Here is a 15,466-nt window from a genome sequence, read left to right on the forward strand (position 1 = left end):
GCTCTGTGTATAAGAAAGCATGTGGCTGGGGACAGGCCAGGCAGGTTATCACAGCCAGTCACCTGCTACTCATATTTACCACGAGCTTTGGCCACAGAAACTGTGCCTAGACACAGGCTAGCAGTCTGTAGTCTTGTTTCAACTATAATTATAGGTTCTCTAAAGCCCTTCTCCCACCCCCACTCTATTTGCTAAGACGTGACTGTACTACAAAGAAAGAATGGAAAAAAATTGGAATGCCTGCACCAGTTACCAATAAAGATGGCAGGAAAGCATACTAAAGTTTAATCAATCACTTCTCTTTGATTTTGGTAAAATATACTTGCAGAATAAAGGCTGGCACAATGTTGAATCTTACTAAAGAATATAATGAAATAAGTGAAAAAGAGAAAAATAGTAGAGAGATAAAGAATAAGACATCAAATGTATGAAAGGAAGTTATTTAAAAGAAGAAAAATATAACAGATGAAGAAAGTTTTAATTTCTTTTCACATTAAACATTGTTTACCACAATCAGCTAACAGAAATTATTGTAACATTGCTCAAGATGACTTCATAAAACTAAAAGGATAAATGTTATGAGAAAACCTCATTTAACATGAATGATGTTAGATTCTGTATTTTTCATGGCACGATACAACTTATCTTGAAGAGAAAGCAAATAGTTCAGATGAGGGAGAGACATGCTGCGGCTTTAATAAAGAAGAAAAGCTTTGCCTTGTCCAGAACACACAACAAAGTCTAGGACTTCAGGTGAAAGAGATGAGTTAGACACCAAGTGCTGGGCCAGGTACAGGCTCATAATTCAGGCTTTGTTTACATCACTGGATCTATGGAGCTCTCACCTTCAGGTAAGTGAGCTGGTATTTTTGGCAGAGGAATCTTCAAAAGTAGCCTTGGACGCGATGAATTATATTTTAAGCATCAGGCAGTCCAAGGGATTATTTTTAAAGGGATAGTTGAGTATTTTCATGAATACACTATTAAGGCATCTAAATTTTTGGTGTTTTCAGTATATAATTTTACTTCTATTTTTATTCTTTTTTTACTTTGTACAATTATGACGTTAAGTATGAAGTACTTCTTTCTCTACTAACAAACCAGTCAATCCCACTAAGCAAACTCTAAATTGAGTTTGCCTGATTTACATTTCTTGTGAAAGGGAAATATATGTGAGAATACACAGAAAAATAAATTGAAAACCAATATAAAATTATTTTTAACCATCATAAAAACTCAATCTGAATTAACTGATAGTCTTTAACTTTGGAAAATCAGAAGAGTAATTAGAATTAAAATAGATATTAAATGATTACCAGCAGTTTCTTTTACAAAAGAATAGTCACAAATTGTTTAATTGACCAGTTAGGTAACTACCAGATTCTTCTTTAGTCAACACTAACAGAGCTCAGGTTTTAGCTAGTCAACGAAGCATATAAATACTTAACATCTCTCAAATATAACATTTTAGTGATAGCAAAGACTACATAATTTTATTCATTGTTGAGACTGTGAACAAATTAACCAGGTTAAATATCAAAGATACATTGGGAATACTCCAAACCAACAATAGAATATTAATTTAATGAATTTTAAAAGCTTCAGAAATAAAAGTAGACAATAATTTTAAAATGGATGGGACAGTGCTCAAACAATTATTAACCTAATCAAGACCTTTAACATTATTAACACACAATTTTTTTAATTTAGTTTACAGAAAGAATCTATAAGTACAGATTGCAGAAAGAAAATGTTTAGTGCTATTTACATTCATTTTAAAACTCTGCTCTATACAAATTTGTGATCAGTATGAACAATATTTTTGTAGATCTACTGCATATAAAGCCTTTTCATCAAAGCATTAACAACGAATAAAATAACTTGATTACATTTAAACAATGCTGACTTTTGAAACCATTTACACTTAATGTTTGAAGGGGCGGTGGACATTTAGTAAGTAGAGAACATAATGTCAGCCTGCAACTTCATTTTTATAAAGGCTAAAGTTATTTATATGGAATATTGTTCTATACACTACGCGCCAATCTATATTTAAGATCTATAGTTAGGTATTTTATAAGTCTTTTATTAAATATATTCTACATGTATTTGTAATTTCATCCAGGAAGAATTTCTTCCCAGTGAAAAAAATATAGAATCTTTCATATTTTTACAGATTTAGATGAAACTAGCTCATGCTATAGTGCTGTGCAAATTGTTTTTAGCATATCAATCTTTAAATTGGTATGAAATAAAAGAATGGCATCCTTAATCATGTATGTTGTGAAAAATCAGCTTTTGATTTTAATATAATTGCAAGCACTAATACCAAAAGCAAGCTACATAAAAAAACAAAATCAGTACTATGAAGATTTTTTTTTAACTTTAAGAATTCAGCCTAACTCTCGTAGGAGTAAGCATGACACTGGACGTGGCTACAGATGAGCAATAATTATGAAAAACTTCACTTTGCTGATATTCAAGTACACAAAATTTATTTATCAGTCAATGAGGTTTTCTAATATTTCTGCACAATAATGAAAGCCTATGCGCAACTGGCATTCCCCTCCCACATTAAGGCTAGGAGACGCACTCTCACCCCTTGTTGTGCTGTGTGACCAAGCACTCAGTTACTGTAGGACTCAAGAGTGCATGTCTTACAGGAAAAATAGTTTCATCAGCCCTCTACTGAGTGCTTTAAACAACAGGCACATTTTGTTATGTTTTTTCATGTGTTGCAGTGAAAATAGTCACACTCAGTTTAGTATTCTGTGCCAGTGCAGCCACCATGGCTGACTTTGGTAGAATTCACCCAACATTTTAGTCACTTTTCCATTTTTCTTTCCTCTCAAGTTGGCCCAGTAATTAACTTTATTAAATGCTGAGTGTTTTCTAGTATGGAATTATGTATGTATTTCTAGGTACCATAAACTGTTATAAATTCTGCTGATGAGGAAAATAATGCCAATCTTTTTTAGTGCAAATTGTATTTGGAACACTTGATTTGTTAGTTCTGGTGATGAAGATTTTTGTGGCAGCAAAATGATTTCTGTTATGAAAGATAGCTTGCTAACTTTTCCCCTGGAAATTGACTGCATTGAAAACCCAGTATGTTTTAAAACTGCTCAACATAGGAGAGAATACAAGAAATAAAAAATAATAGTGAAAATGTTCTTGGTTCTTTTTACTTTCATGAGAAAAATGACAGTGTTCGTGTGATAGTTCAGTTCCATGGATTTACAGGCAGACTGTTCTTAAAGGTTTCTGAGCAATGTTGGGTCTCTTCTGTCCCAGCAGCATGAAAGACAAAGACTATATATCACGTCACTCTTAGCAGACAGCAATTACAGGATTACACAACAATTACTCTCTCCAGTCTTTTCACGATTCCTCTGACCTAGGGAAAATGAAGAAAAGCCTTATTTACAAAATGCCAAAATGCAAGGGAAGGGCTATGGTAAGAAACAGTTTTGGGTGTTGTTAATGTTTACATCTGTTAAAATTAGAAGTCTATAATAAATGTTCTTTTAATTTTAGCATGAATCAAAAATGTCTGCTTAATTGCTTGACAACATCTATCCATAAACTATGTAAACTTCCACTCCCTCTGAATGTCCAAGAAAACCCAACCATTTCTGAATGTCTGTCTTTGTGCCTCAGTTGAGATACCTCTCCAGGCACAGCTTACCTTGAGAGTTTGGCTCTGGCAATGTCTCTCTGGCCACCAAATGCATCACTGTTGTTTTGCCAAAAGGAAGTTTTAATGCTATGTGAAAAGTAGAAAACAATCTGTTATATACACATCAACCTACTGAAATCACTAACAACATTTAAAACCTTTTTAAAAATTGATTTGCTGGGGTAGCGCCTGTGGCTTAATGGAGTAGGGCACTGGCACCATATACCGGAGGTGGCAGGTTCAAACCCAGACCTGGCCAAAAAAAAAAAAATGGATTTGCTTTTTTTATAATTTCCTCAATAGATTAACTTCTTACCAAATACACACCTCCTTCACAAAATGAAATTAGATTAATATTATCAGAAATAACTTCACAATTTAAAAATTATTCTTTCTAGCTATGGCCATTAACTTAATGCACATATCCATATTATTTAAGAAAGGAGTATGAAAGAATATAATAATTGGTTATTATCAGAGATCACTTTTAGAGGAGGAAAGAAAAAGATTTTTAAAATATTCTGTTTACTTATTTATTTATTGAGGCAGAGTCTCACTTTGTTGTCCATGATATGTGCTGTGGCATGATAGCTCACAGCAACCTCAAACTCTTGGGTGATTCTCTTGCCTCAGGCTCCCAAGTAGCTAGGACTACAGGCGCCACCACAATGTCTGGCTATTTTTAGAGATGGTGTGTGTCTCTGGCTCAGGCTGGTCTCGAACCTGTGGGCTCAGGCAATTCACCCGCTTTGGCCTTCCAGAGTGCTGGGATTACAGGCATGAGCCACCGCATGTGACCCTTATTTTAAAAAGAATACTTTTTCTAGAGTAGGAAAAAGTTTAGATTAAGAGACATTTGTTTTTATGTCTAATTATTTGTCAGTTACTGAATAAAATTATCATATTGAACAGGCTACTATTAGTATTAACAGAAATAGAAAAAATGGCTCAGCGCCTGTAGCTCAAGTGGCTAAGGCGCCGGCCACATACAGAGCTGGTGGGTTTGAATCTAGCCTGGGCCTGCCAAACAACAATGACAACTATAACCAAAAAAACAAAAAATAGTCGGGCGTGGTGGTGGGCACCTATAGCCCCAGCTACTTGGGAGGCTGAGGCAAGAGAACTGCTTAAGCCCAGGAGTTGGAGGTTGCTGTGAGCTGTGATGCTAAGGCACTCTACCCAGGGCGACAACTTGAGGCTCTGTCTCAAAAAAAAAAAAAAAAAAAATGATGAACTTAATTTTAAACATTTCTAATTATTGTTTTCTAATCAAGTCTGTATAACTTATTTCTCGTTCATAAGCAATAAAACTTATGAAATATTTGGGATATAGAGTATTAACACACACTCATGTATCAAACCGCTATAGCAAATACAAACATCAAGTTTCATGATAAATCTTCATTATTCTGTGTATAAAATTAGAAGCAGCGGGTACAGTTAACTTCTAGAGTTGTTTCCGTAATTGTGAGGTTTTAGTACTGACATCATAAATTACTTTTTCTTCACTCACTACCTGCAAATTTAAGTAAGGCTCAAAATCATTACTTAGCAAGTATGATCCTTGGGTACTTGCTTTTTGAATTTTGCTCTATACTCAGCATGTAGATTAAATAAAGAGTCCTAATTATTTAGTACTATTCCATATAATCAGAGTGGGTTTCCATTATACTTAAAGTTGGCCAGCCATTATTTGGTCTATACTTGTAATCTCTGATGTTCAAACCAAGCACGGCCCATAAATTTACAAGCATGATTAAAAAAAAAAAAGAGTCTTTCTTGGATCCTAGTCTGATTTAACATTAAAATGTGAACAAGCCTTTGTAATATTAAAAAATTTCACTAAGTCGGGGCGGTGCCTGTGGCTCAGTGGGTAGGGCGCCGGCCTCATATACAGAGGGTGGCAGGTTCGAACCTGGCCCTGGCCTAACTGCAACAAAAAAATAGCCAGGCGTTGTGGCAGGCGCCTTTAGTCCCAGCTACTTGGGAAGCTGAGGCCAAGAGAATCGCCCAAACCCAGGAGTTGGGAAGTTGCTGTGAGCTGTGATGCCACAGAATTCTACCGAGGGCAATAAAGTGAGACTCTGTCTCTAAATCTTTTGGGAAAGCCTGATCAACATTTCAAACACGAGTTGGGCGTGGTGGTGGCTCACGCCTGTAATCCTAGCACTCTGGGAGGCTGAGGACGGTGGACTGCTTGAGCTCAGGAGTTCCAGACTAGCCTGAGCAAGAGTGAGACCCCATGTCTACTAAAAATAGAAAAAAAGTTAGCCAGGCATGTGCCAGGCTCCTGGAGTCCCAGCTACTTTGGAGGCTGACACAAGAGGACTGCTTGATTGTGAGCTATGATGACACCTCAGCACTCAACCCTGGGCAAGGGTGAGGCTCTGCCTCAGGAAAAAAAAAAATTCAATCCTTGAACTTAAAACACATACATACTAAGCTACATATCACTTTCATATCCATCCTCTTGACTCTGGTAAGCCACACTTGGGTTAAAAGTTTTCATCTCTGCTACTTACTGTGTAACTCTGAGCAAGTTATTTACCTTCTTTTTAAGCCTCAATTTCCTCAACCTAAACTGGAGATATTAATTCTAATACCTGCCCCTTACAGTTGTGTCCAATAAATCAAACATTCCAAGGGAAGTGCTTTGTCCAGGGATTGGCACAAAGAAAGCATTCAGTGAATATTACCATGATCATCCCCACTGCTTTGTAGTCACCTACTACCACTTGGACATCACCTACAGCAAGGATCTCACTCTTGCCCATGGCAGTCCATTCATTTCTTAGGTAGCACAAGGTGTTCAGATACACTTTCTTATACTGAACAGAAAACCATCTTTGATTTCCAGCTATTGTTTCTAAGTCTAATTCACAGGGCTACACAGAGTAGTTAAGTCTAGGGCCATACAAAACAGGCTTAAGTGTTTTTCCACACCTGCCACTCAAATATTTGAAGATATGAATGATTACCCTGTGTGCTATATCCTTTGTTACTAACATTCAAGAATACAGGGAGAGGGCTGGGTGCGGTGGCTCACGCCTGTAATCCTAGCTCTGGGATGCTGAGGCGGGTGGCTCGCCTGAGCTCACAGGTTCGAGACCAGCCTGAGCAAGAGTGACACTTCGTCTCTAAAAAAAGTAGTGGGCGCTGTGGTGGGTGTCTGTAGTTCCAGCTACTTGGAAGGCTGAGGCAAGAGAATCACTTGAGCAGAAGAGTTTGAGGTTGCTGTGAGCTAAGATGCCATAGCACTCTATCAAGGGCCACATAGTGAGACTCTTGCCTCAAAAAAAAAAAAAAAAGGTAGTCAATCTGTTAATTATTCTAAAACAAATTCCCCTCAGATTCCGGTAAAAATTCATATTTTAATGGGAATGAATCTATAATTTTGATTAACATAAATTTTATAATCTTCAATTTGAAGTTGGAACTTTGAGGTCATGAAAGATAATTAAGGAATGAAGTTGGTGGGAAACTGCTCACATGGATCAACATTCAAAGGAAAATGGATAATTTCAAAATTTACTCATTTAGTCAACAGATTAAATTCAAGCAATATTTACAATTTTTAATCCCAAGATCTTGGGTGAGCCATAAAGAATCAAAAAAAGACCCAAACATGGTCCCATCCTTAATGAATATACAACACTGCCAGAGAGCTAACAGTAAATTCTTACATTAAGGATGGGCTGGTCCTTCTAACTGTACAAAAGGCATTACAAAAAACAAAACAAAAAACAAAAAAAAAACAAACCCTACAAACAAAAAACCTATTTTAAAATAGAAAATACCTTTTAATAGACGCATTTTTTAGACCAGTTGTAACACTGTTACTAAAACTTGGTTATGTGTGAGGTTAAACCTGAAATGTTCTGACTTTGGTATTTTTTTTTTAATTAAATCATAGCTGTGTACATTAATGCGATCACGGGGCACCATACTGGTATTGTTATAAAATCTTTTGCTTTCATCTACTCTAGCCCTTATCACACAGTAGATTTTATCTTTTTGTCCTAAGTAATATTAGAGCATCCTGAAGATAGAGATTTTTTTTCAGGCAACCGTACATCTCCAAGTGTTCAGCACAGTGCTGATACATAAGAAAAATTCAGTAAATGTATGCTAAATGAGTGAATAAAAATATTCTACCTTTAAGAAAAAACAGGTTTAAATGTTTCATTGTTAAGTTTAGAGGGAAAAGGTCAGGCTATTCTGAAATATATTTAAACAGATCACTTTGTTTGCCTATAAATTTCCAATTATTTGGATATATCTGAAATACATGTTCTAAAAAGAAAATAAACCCTGTTGATGGTAGAAAATGTGCCCCATAAGGGGGCACTATTGAGCTACATTTCTCCAATCACATATAAAGAAAATAACAACAAAGTGTTTACTATGTGCCAAGCACTGTTTATATATGCAAGTGCTTGAATATACTAGGGCTGTCTGGAAAATATCCAGCGACGCAGCATGAAAAACAGACATACATGGATGGGTACTTTCTGGACAGTCCCCATCATATAAACAAACTTACTCCTCCCCAAACTCGGAAGTAGGCACTATTGTTATTACATTTTAGTAATGAGGGAACTGAAACACAGTACTTGCCCAAGGTTATACAGCCAGTAAACAATGAAGCTTGTACACAACTTAGCTGGTCTGGTCCTCAAATCTGCTCTTCCAATCCCTGCTGCTCTAGTGTCAGTCATTTACTTTTATTCTCATATGATTGACAATTGTATCAGGTGGAGTCATATTCAAAACATCTTTTCATATAATATTTGAAAACCAATTATAAACTTCTCATTTTTTGTGTTGTTTTAAGTTAGAAATATTACATCTAAATTATATCACCCAGACGTACAATACTGTTACATTTGTAAAATAGTACGTATGGACTTCTGTCTGTATTTGAATAGTTTATTTCACAAGGTAATAAACTCTTATTACAGTGCTAAATTTAACAGAATGCAGAATGTCAAGTAGACATACCAAAAATAGGCAAAAATCTGAGTTAGAATTTCCCTTCTTAGTAAATTTGAAGACATTAGCATTTAAAACAAATAATGCTACATTGACAGAGATACTAAATCACATCATAAAGGTGACTATTACCTCCTAATGTGACATTTCCATGTAGAAATCGTCCTTGATAAATAAGTCGTAGAATATTTGGACTGCTGACCTGCTCTTCTTCCCAATCTGAAAAGAATTCAGTGAATGAGTTAGGTGCATTTCAACAAATAATTAAAGTAATACTGCATTATTTTAAAAATTCAGATCCAAATTAGTGAGTGCTCATCAAAGAAGACCCTTGCAGCTTCCTGCTAATCGAGACAGTCACTACTCACGCATTTACTGCAGCCTTGGTTCTTGCTTATTTTTGATAAACAGCCAGAGCTTTCAAAAGACTAGTTTCTGCTTCTTAAAGAATACTAAAACTTGCCAAATAGTTGTCCTGAAGTTTATACAATTAGAACAAATGAGTTGGGAAAAATCTTTTAGTAAAGAGAAATATTTGAAAATTAATTTCAAATACAATTAATAACATCCGTACCTGTTAATTGTATATCAAGGCTAGAAACAGGCTTAACAGATTTTAAAAGAAAATTAATGTTTATACTGAGAATTAAAAAATTTTACTTTTGTATAATGCTATTTTTTATACTGTCTTTTTGAAGCCAATTGGTAAATATTATAGAAAGCACAACTTTAGTTCACTTTACCCAAAATGAATATTCAGAAGAAATTAAATAATATACATTAGAAGATACTATCCAGATGTGGAGTACTGGAAAGTGCACAAAGAAAACCAAAAGACAAACCTGAAGGCAGAATGAGTAACAGAACATTTGATTTTAATGTGTAACTTACATTATAGTAAAATACGGAACACTATTAAAATAATGGTTTAAGGACAAAGCAGTTTTCACTAGCTTGTACATACAGATATAGCAATTTAGGCTGCAGTTTTGATAAGGATCTGGGGATTCCTTTATTATTTTTGTTAATAATTCTCATGTGATGCGTTTATTTCCTATAGATGTTCCTATTGTCGGGCGGTAATTTGTCAACAGAAAAAATGGTTTAAAATGTTCTGAAAAGAGTGAGAGAAGAGAAAGGAGATAAGAAGAGACTTGGTCTTTTGCCCTTTTTTTGAGTGTTCAAAATGAGAAATGAGTTTGACAAAACCACTGCCTCTCAGTGACTCAGGCACAGCAGAAAGCAGTAGAGAACGGAGCGCAGTCGTCTCCTGCCCCTACCCAGCACCTTCTTCCCTCCTGCCCTCATCTCTGCCTAGCAAGCCTTGCCTTTCTGACTTCCCTGCTCCCAGGTCCCTCTTCTAAGAAAGATCAAATAAGCCTGTTACATTTCTGTATGAATTATTTTGAGCTCATTGCCTCCAAAATTATTGTTTAAAACAGAGTATTTCTGTTGTAGCAACTTAGTATCAGGGAAGTACTTGAACTCTTTTCTTCTGACTCTAGTTCAGGTATGTTTTTGCTACTCTTAGCCTCTGCTGTAATCTCTCAAGAATACTTCAAATTTCTGGGCAACAGAGGAGTCATAACAGGGAATAAAAGATGTTTTGGATTTAAAAAAAAAAATAAAATAAAATAAAATAGAGTATTTCTGGTCAAGATGCAAGTGTTCCACAGATAACAAAGGTAAATGGCAGTAATTGTTTAATTAATAGGAAACAAAGGCTAATATTAGAAAAATTTCTGAAGTATTTTTCTTGAGATGCAGAAACATGAAGCCATATATTTCAGTATTTCTCTATTATCTTGTACAGAGTCTCATGATTTCAATGTACTTCATTGGTTTAATATGCTTCCCCTCTCTGAGGATCTGAAATTTAAAGATCTTAGTATATAGCTTAAAGGAAGAATTTCGGTTATTATTAACATATACTAGATTTCTTTTGACCTCTGACCCAATAACAGCTATGTGTCTGATTATTGCACATATCAGCAGTATTTCTGCTAAACTGTATGAAAGTATCCTAAGGAAAACTAATTCCTTACAAAAGCACAATGCGCAAAGTATTTTCCTCTATTGATTTAATATTTACTATGCCTTTGTTATTAGCACTAACAAACATTTACATTTACTGACCTTTAGAACATTATGTAAGAGAGACCTATGCCTTAATTTGAATATTTTATATAAAATAAAAATTAAATTTCTTTTTATTGTCTGCAGTATTTAGAATTGGCTGAGTATATCTGGCAACTGAGGAAAGACTGGAAATTAAAACCTTTTTTCGTGAACATAATAGTAATAGCTGATTGGCACAATCAATTTTCTATCCTGACAGATGATTTGTTCATTTGGGGTGATATTTATAGCAAAGCCCTGCACTTGATTCTTCTCACTATTTAGCATTAATAAGAAATCAAAACTAATTTTGGCTATCTGGGCCAAATAATAAAAAAGTAAAAGTAGAAGAGTTGACCATAGTTGACCACCTCCCTGAATTGACCACCGTAATTGACCTAATGTGCACAGACTGGACATGCATCACATGTATTCAATCACAGTTCCTTATGCTGACCACCTCCGTATGCTGACCAGTTTGTTACAGCTCTTTGGGTGGTCAACTTACAGAGGTTCTACTGTATTTCTTCTATCTCAAGTTATAATACTGCACAAGTAAGTTTTTGAGATTACCCTTTTTTTTTGTCTTGTTATATTTTCTATAATATCCATGCTCCAAAAGCTCAAACTTCCTTCTCCTAGCTCCAAAAACCTCACAAAATTAATCTTTTGTATCACAGTGTAACATCACTCTTTATTGATAGTGATCTGTTTTGGCTGGCTGCAAAGAACAGTTAATATTCGTAGAGCTCAAATCTAGTTTACTTTAGCTTTCCTGAGATATCTTCTTAGCAATTACCTTTAGCTTCAGTTTCTTCTTGAGAAACTAGCCCTTAGAGAAAGGGCTTCATAGGGCGGCACCTGTGGCTCAGCGGGTAGGGCGCCGGTCCCATATGCCGGAGGTGGCGGGTTCAAACCCAGCCCAGGCCAAAAAAAGAAAGGGCTTCATAGAAAACTAGCCCTTTTGCTTACCAATAAGATGTAGTAGTAGTAGTTCTGTTTTGCCATGTACAAGGCACATTTTTTTGTCCAAATGTTTGAGGGAAAAATAAGGATGTATATTATACACGGGTAGTATTGATTCCACGTATAAATGTTAATTCTTTTATTTATGCTTATGCATTAAAAGTGTAACTCTAGAAAACAATAACAATATCTATATGCAAAATAGTATCTTGGAATAGTAATGTGCCCCTTTGTGCTATACCCCCGACCCTCTGGCTGCCCCTGCTGCTGCCGTCTTGGAAACAGGCACACCACTGACAGCAACTCAATGGCTCGCACTGGCACCTTGGTGAAAGGAGGGTGGAAATGGTCACACAGTGGTGCCTCCTCTTCTCATAAGACGAGTGGAGCTGGCTGCTCTGCTGTGAGGAAGCTGGGAGCTAGCCTAGATGGCAAGTGAGCATGGTCTGGGTAACCTGAGCACCTGACCTCCCATAGCTGGCCCCTCCCAGCCCACTCACTTCCTACATCTTCTCATTTCCTATTCTCTCTCACCCACGTCCATGGGTAGGAACTTGGTCACGGTCACTCTACTAAGAACCCTGGTGGGCTCATATCCTGGGAAGCTTGTGTGAGAAGTGCTGGGGTTGGCCCTGCCGGATGGCAGATCCCTTCCCTTTCCAGGCTGCCTCATCCTTTTGCATAAGTGGTCCATTCTTCCTTCCTGAGGAGGAAGAGCTCTTGGCTGGTGTCTGAGAAACCTGGGTTTTAAGACCGTGTTCTCCTAGTAGCCCGCTATTGTGACCTTGGGCTTCAGTCCCCATGAAGTTTCTGTCTGTGAAGGTAACTAATAGCAAAGCACAAAAGCTTGTACCTGAGTACATACATAGCTTATTTTGAGCCTATGACTTATCTGAATCCCTAAAGTGTTGAGTTGATGCAATTCCCCAAACTTGCCAGTAAGAAGCACCTAGGATACTTTTTAATGGAATGGATACCCAGGTCTTTCTCCTGGAAAGCAGATTCACTGTATCTGGGTATGGTTCAGGAGTCTCATTTTAACCAATATCGTGGGTGACTGACAGGATTTACAAGCTTGGGAAAGGCTGCTATTGTTCATTCTGATGTTACTGAGCGCCCAAGAACGAGATGGCTCAAGGATATCATAGTCTAGTCACTAAACATAAATGTAAAAGCAAAGCACTTCACTGGGGTATCATCAGGGAAGGCGTCCTCTTCACTGCAGTTTCCTAGAGTCCTAAGAATGGGGCCAGTTGCATGAGAGACAGATAGCCCAGAAAAGGCAGGAAGGAACCTACTGGCCAGAAGCCCAGGGCAGACAGGTCAGCCTTGGCACCTCACACCAGTTTCCCAGGAAATAAGCCCACTAGGGTTGTCAACGGAGTAGCCATGGTCATGTTCTCACTGGCGGACACGGGTAGGAATAAGAAATGAAAGGATATGGAGATGAGGGTGGGCAGAGAGGGAACAGTTGTGGGAGGTCAGGTGCTCAGGTCACCCAGATCACTCTTATTGGCTGCCTGGGCTCACTCCCAGCTTCTATGCAGCAGCTGACTCTGCACCTTATGCCTCTTGCAAGAGAAGGAGGCACCGCTGCATGTTCACTTCTACCTTCCTTTAAAAAATAAAACCAAAGATTTTATTTGTCCTGAAAGTCTGGGTCCAAAACATGGGTGCATACTGTACACAGGTACACATTATACATGGCAAAATACAAGTATTGATCTAAATTAGTGTTTCTTGAATTCAGGCCTATATACCCACAAAGACATTCTCAGGGTCTAAAAGAACTCATAAAATTATTTAAATTATATTATTGTTTTAATGATAATCTGTAAGAGATTATCTACATGATTTCCATTAGGCATCGTTAGCTTATAACCAAATGGAGCCTTCCATTTGAAATGGATTTTCACACCCAAGTACATGCCTTAGGTTTATGATTGCTCTAGCACCAAGCAGTCAGTACTTGAACATTTTAACTGCCATATGAGTTGTACTTAACTCAAGCTAGCATTGAGCCTGAGGCTTCGTGAAGCTGTGAAACCGCCTCTGCTCAGTGTCAACTGGTCCATCACCTCCACCTTCTGTCAACCTACTCCCAGCGTGCCACAAGTACTAGACAGTGTTCTCTGATTACCATAATGTCCAATTGCACATTTTGCCTTGAATGTTTGCCTGTTGGCTCTTTTAACAAAAATGTGCTTTTTGCATGAAATTGGATAGGACAATAGGCGGGTATGTGCCGTTGTTGCACATACTTGGGGGTATGATTCAGAGGTCGTCATCCAGGACCACTGAAGGTCCACTCCAGATGCAATTAAGTACTTTTAGAATTACAAAAGACTCAAGTCTCAGAAACAAATTCAGTAAGCATGTTATGAGTCATGTACAACTCACATGGCATGCAGTGTCAAAACTGATTCTAACTCTGTGTGGAGTTGCATATAATTCACACATGGACAATAAAAAAAATAACAAACTTTTCATTGAATTGAAAAGGATCCTTTGGTTTTAAAGTTTTTATTCTACCTTTGTAATAAAACACCGTGGGCCCAAGGAAAAATTTTTTTTCCCAATGTGGCAATCAATGTCTTAATTGTCAAGAGGCTAATGAGATAAGAACAGAGGCTGACCTAAAAGGTAAGTGATGCATTCTTTCTAAGAGAAGACTGAATGACAATCTGTTACACCATACGAATAAAGGTTTTGTGGGGAATCTGCAGATAACTTGGTCATCGGACACCACATAGTAATATAGTCATGCCAAACTCAACAGGATGCATGATGCAAGCAGTGAGTTAGCTTTGGCAAAAATACATCATCTAAGCACATTAATGTTGTTAATTTGTGAACATTACTGGTTTCAGAGTTATTTGCGTTTTTGTCATAGACCTTTTTAGTTTTATGGTTGTATATGAATTAATAAGAATAACGAGGTTTTTTTTTTTTTTGAGAGACTAAGTCTCACTATGTCGCCCTTGGTGGAGTGCTGTCACAGCTCACACAAACCACCAGCTCTTGGGCTTAGGCAATTCTCTTGCCTCAGCCTCCCAAGTAGCTGGAACTATAGGTGCCAGCCACAATGCCTGGCTATTTTTTATTTTTGTTACTGTGTCATTGTTGATTAGCAGGCCCAGTTGTGTTTGAACCCGGCGCCTTAACCACTGAGCTACAGGCACCAAGCCACAATAAAGAGTTTCAATTAGGTTTTATGTTTCTACACATTATAATAAAAATAATTTAAGTCAGCTCTAAGGATCTACAAGAATTTTTTTCCTATAAAAAGTTTCCATATATTATTTAAGTTTGAGAAGCACTAGTTTAATTGATTTATTTTGTATACACTGTGTTCTTTGTTGAAACAAACCTCAACCTTGAAAGTTGCTTCTACTAGTAAAAATTAAGTAAAATCAGCTAAAACAGTCACATCACTATGGTACATCACATAAAAAGAGCCAAGATGATACTTGGGGAAGTTCAAGGAAGAACATAAAGATCCACCTAAGGGAAACAAAACAGAGTCTAATTACGCAGAAAAGAAGGGAAGGAAAGAATACCACAAACGCACTCCCAAACTGTCAGGGATGCTGGCTTGAAAATGCAATGTAGACATGAACTTCACATTCTCTTGACCATATTATAAGTAGTTCAGGGAACACATGGAATAACATGAATTAGAAATTAACTTTTGTTTCAAGCTTAATTTAA

At 36.9% G+C, this 15,466-nt stretch overlaps 1 protein-coding gene across 1 annotated transcript in view; it reads right to left on the minus strand.

Annotated features, from left to right (window-relative positions):
- Positions 1-460: 460 nt before the first annotated feature.
- Positions 461-15,466, minus strand: part of UBL3 (ubiquitin like 3) — a 72,947-nt gene continuing 57,941 nt past the window's right edge. The window contains exons 3-5 of the mRNA XM_053563624.1: positions 8,804-8,890; positions 3,689-3,766; positions 461-3,397 (exon numbers count right to left, since the gene is read on the minus strand). Coding sequence (XP_053419599.1) covers positions 3,345-3,397; positions 3,689-3,766; positions 8,804-8,890 — 218 coding nt within the window. The 3' untranslated portion in view covers positions 461-3,344. The remainder of the gene's footprint in view (positions 3,398-3,688; positions 3,767-8,803; positions 8,891-15,466) is intronic.

The sequence above is a fragment of the Nycticebus coucang genome, chromosome 15, assembly GCF_027406575.1.
Source record: "Nycticebus coucang isolate mNycCou1 chromosome 15, mNycCou1.pri, whole genome shotgun sequence".
NCBI classification, from domain to species: Eukaryota; Metazoa; Chordata; class Mammalia; order Primates; family Lorisidae; genus Nycticebus; species Nycticebus coucang.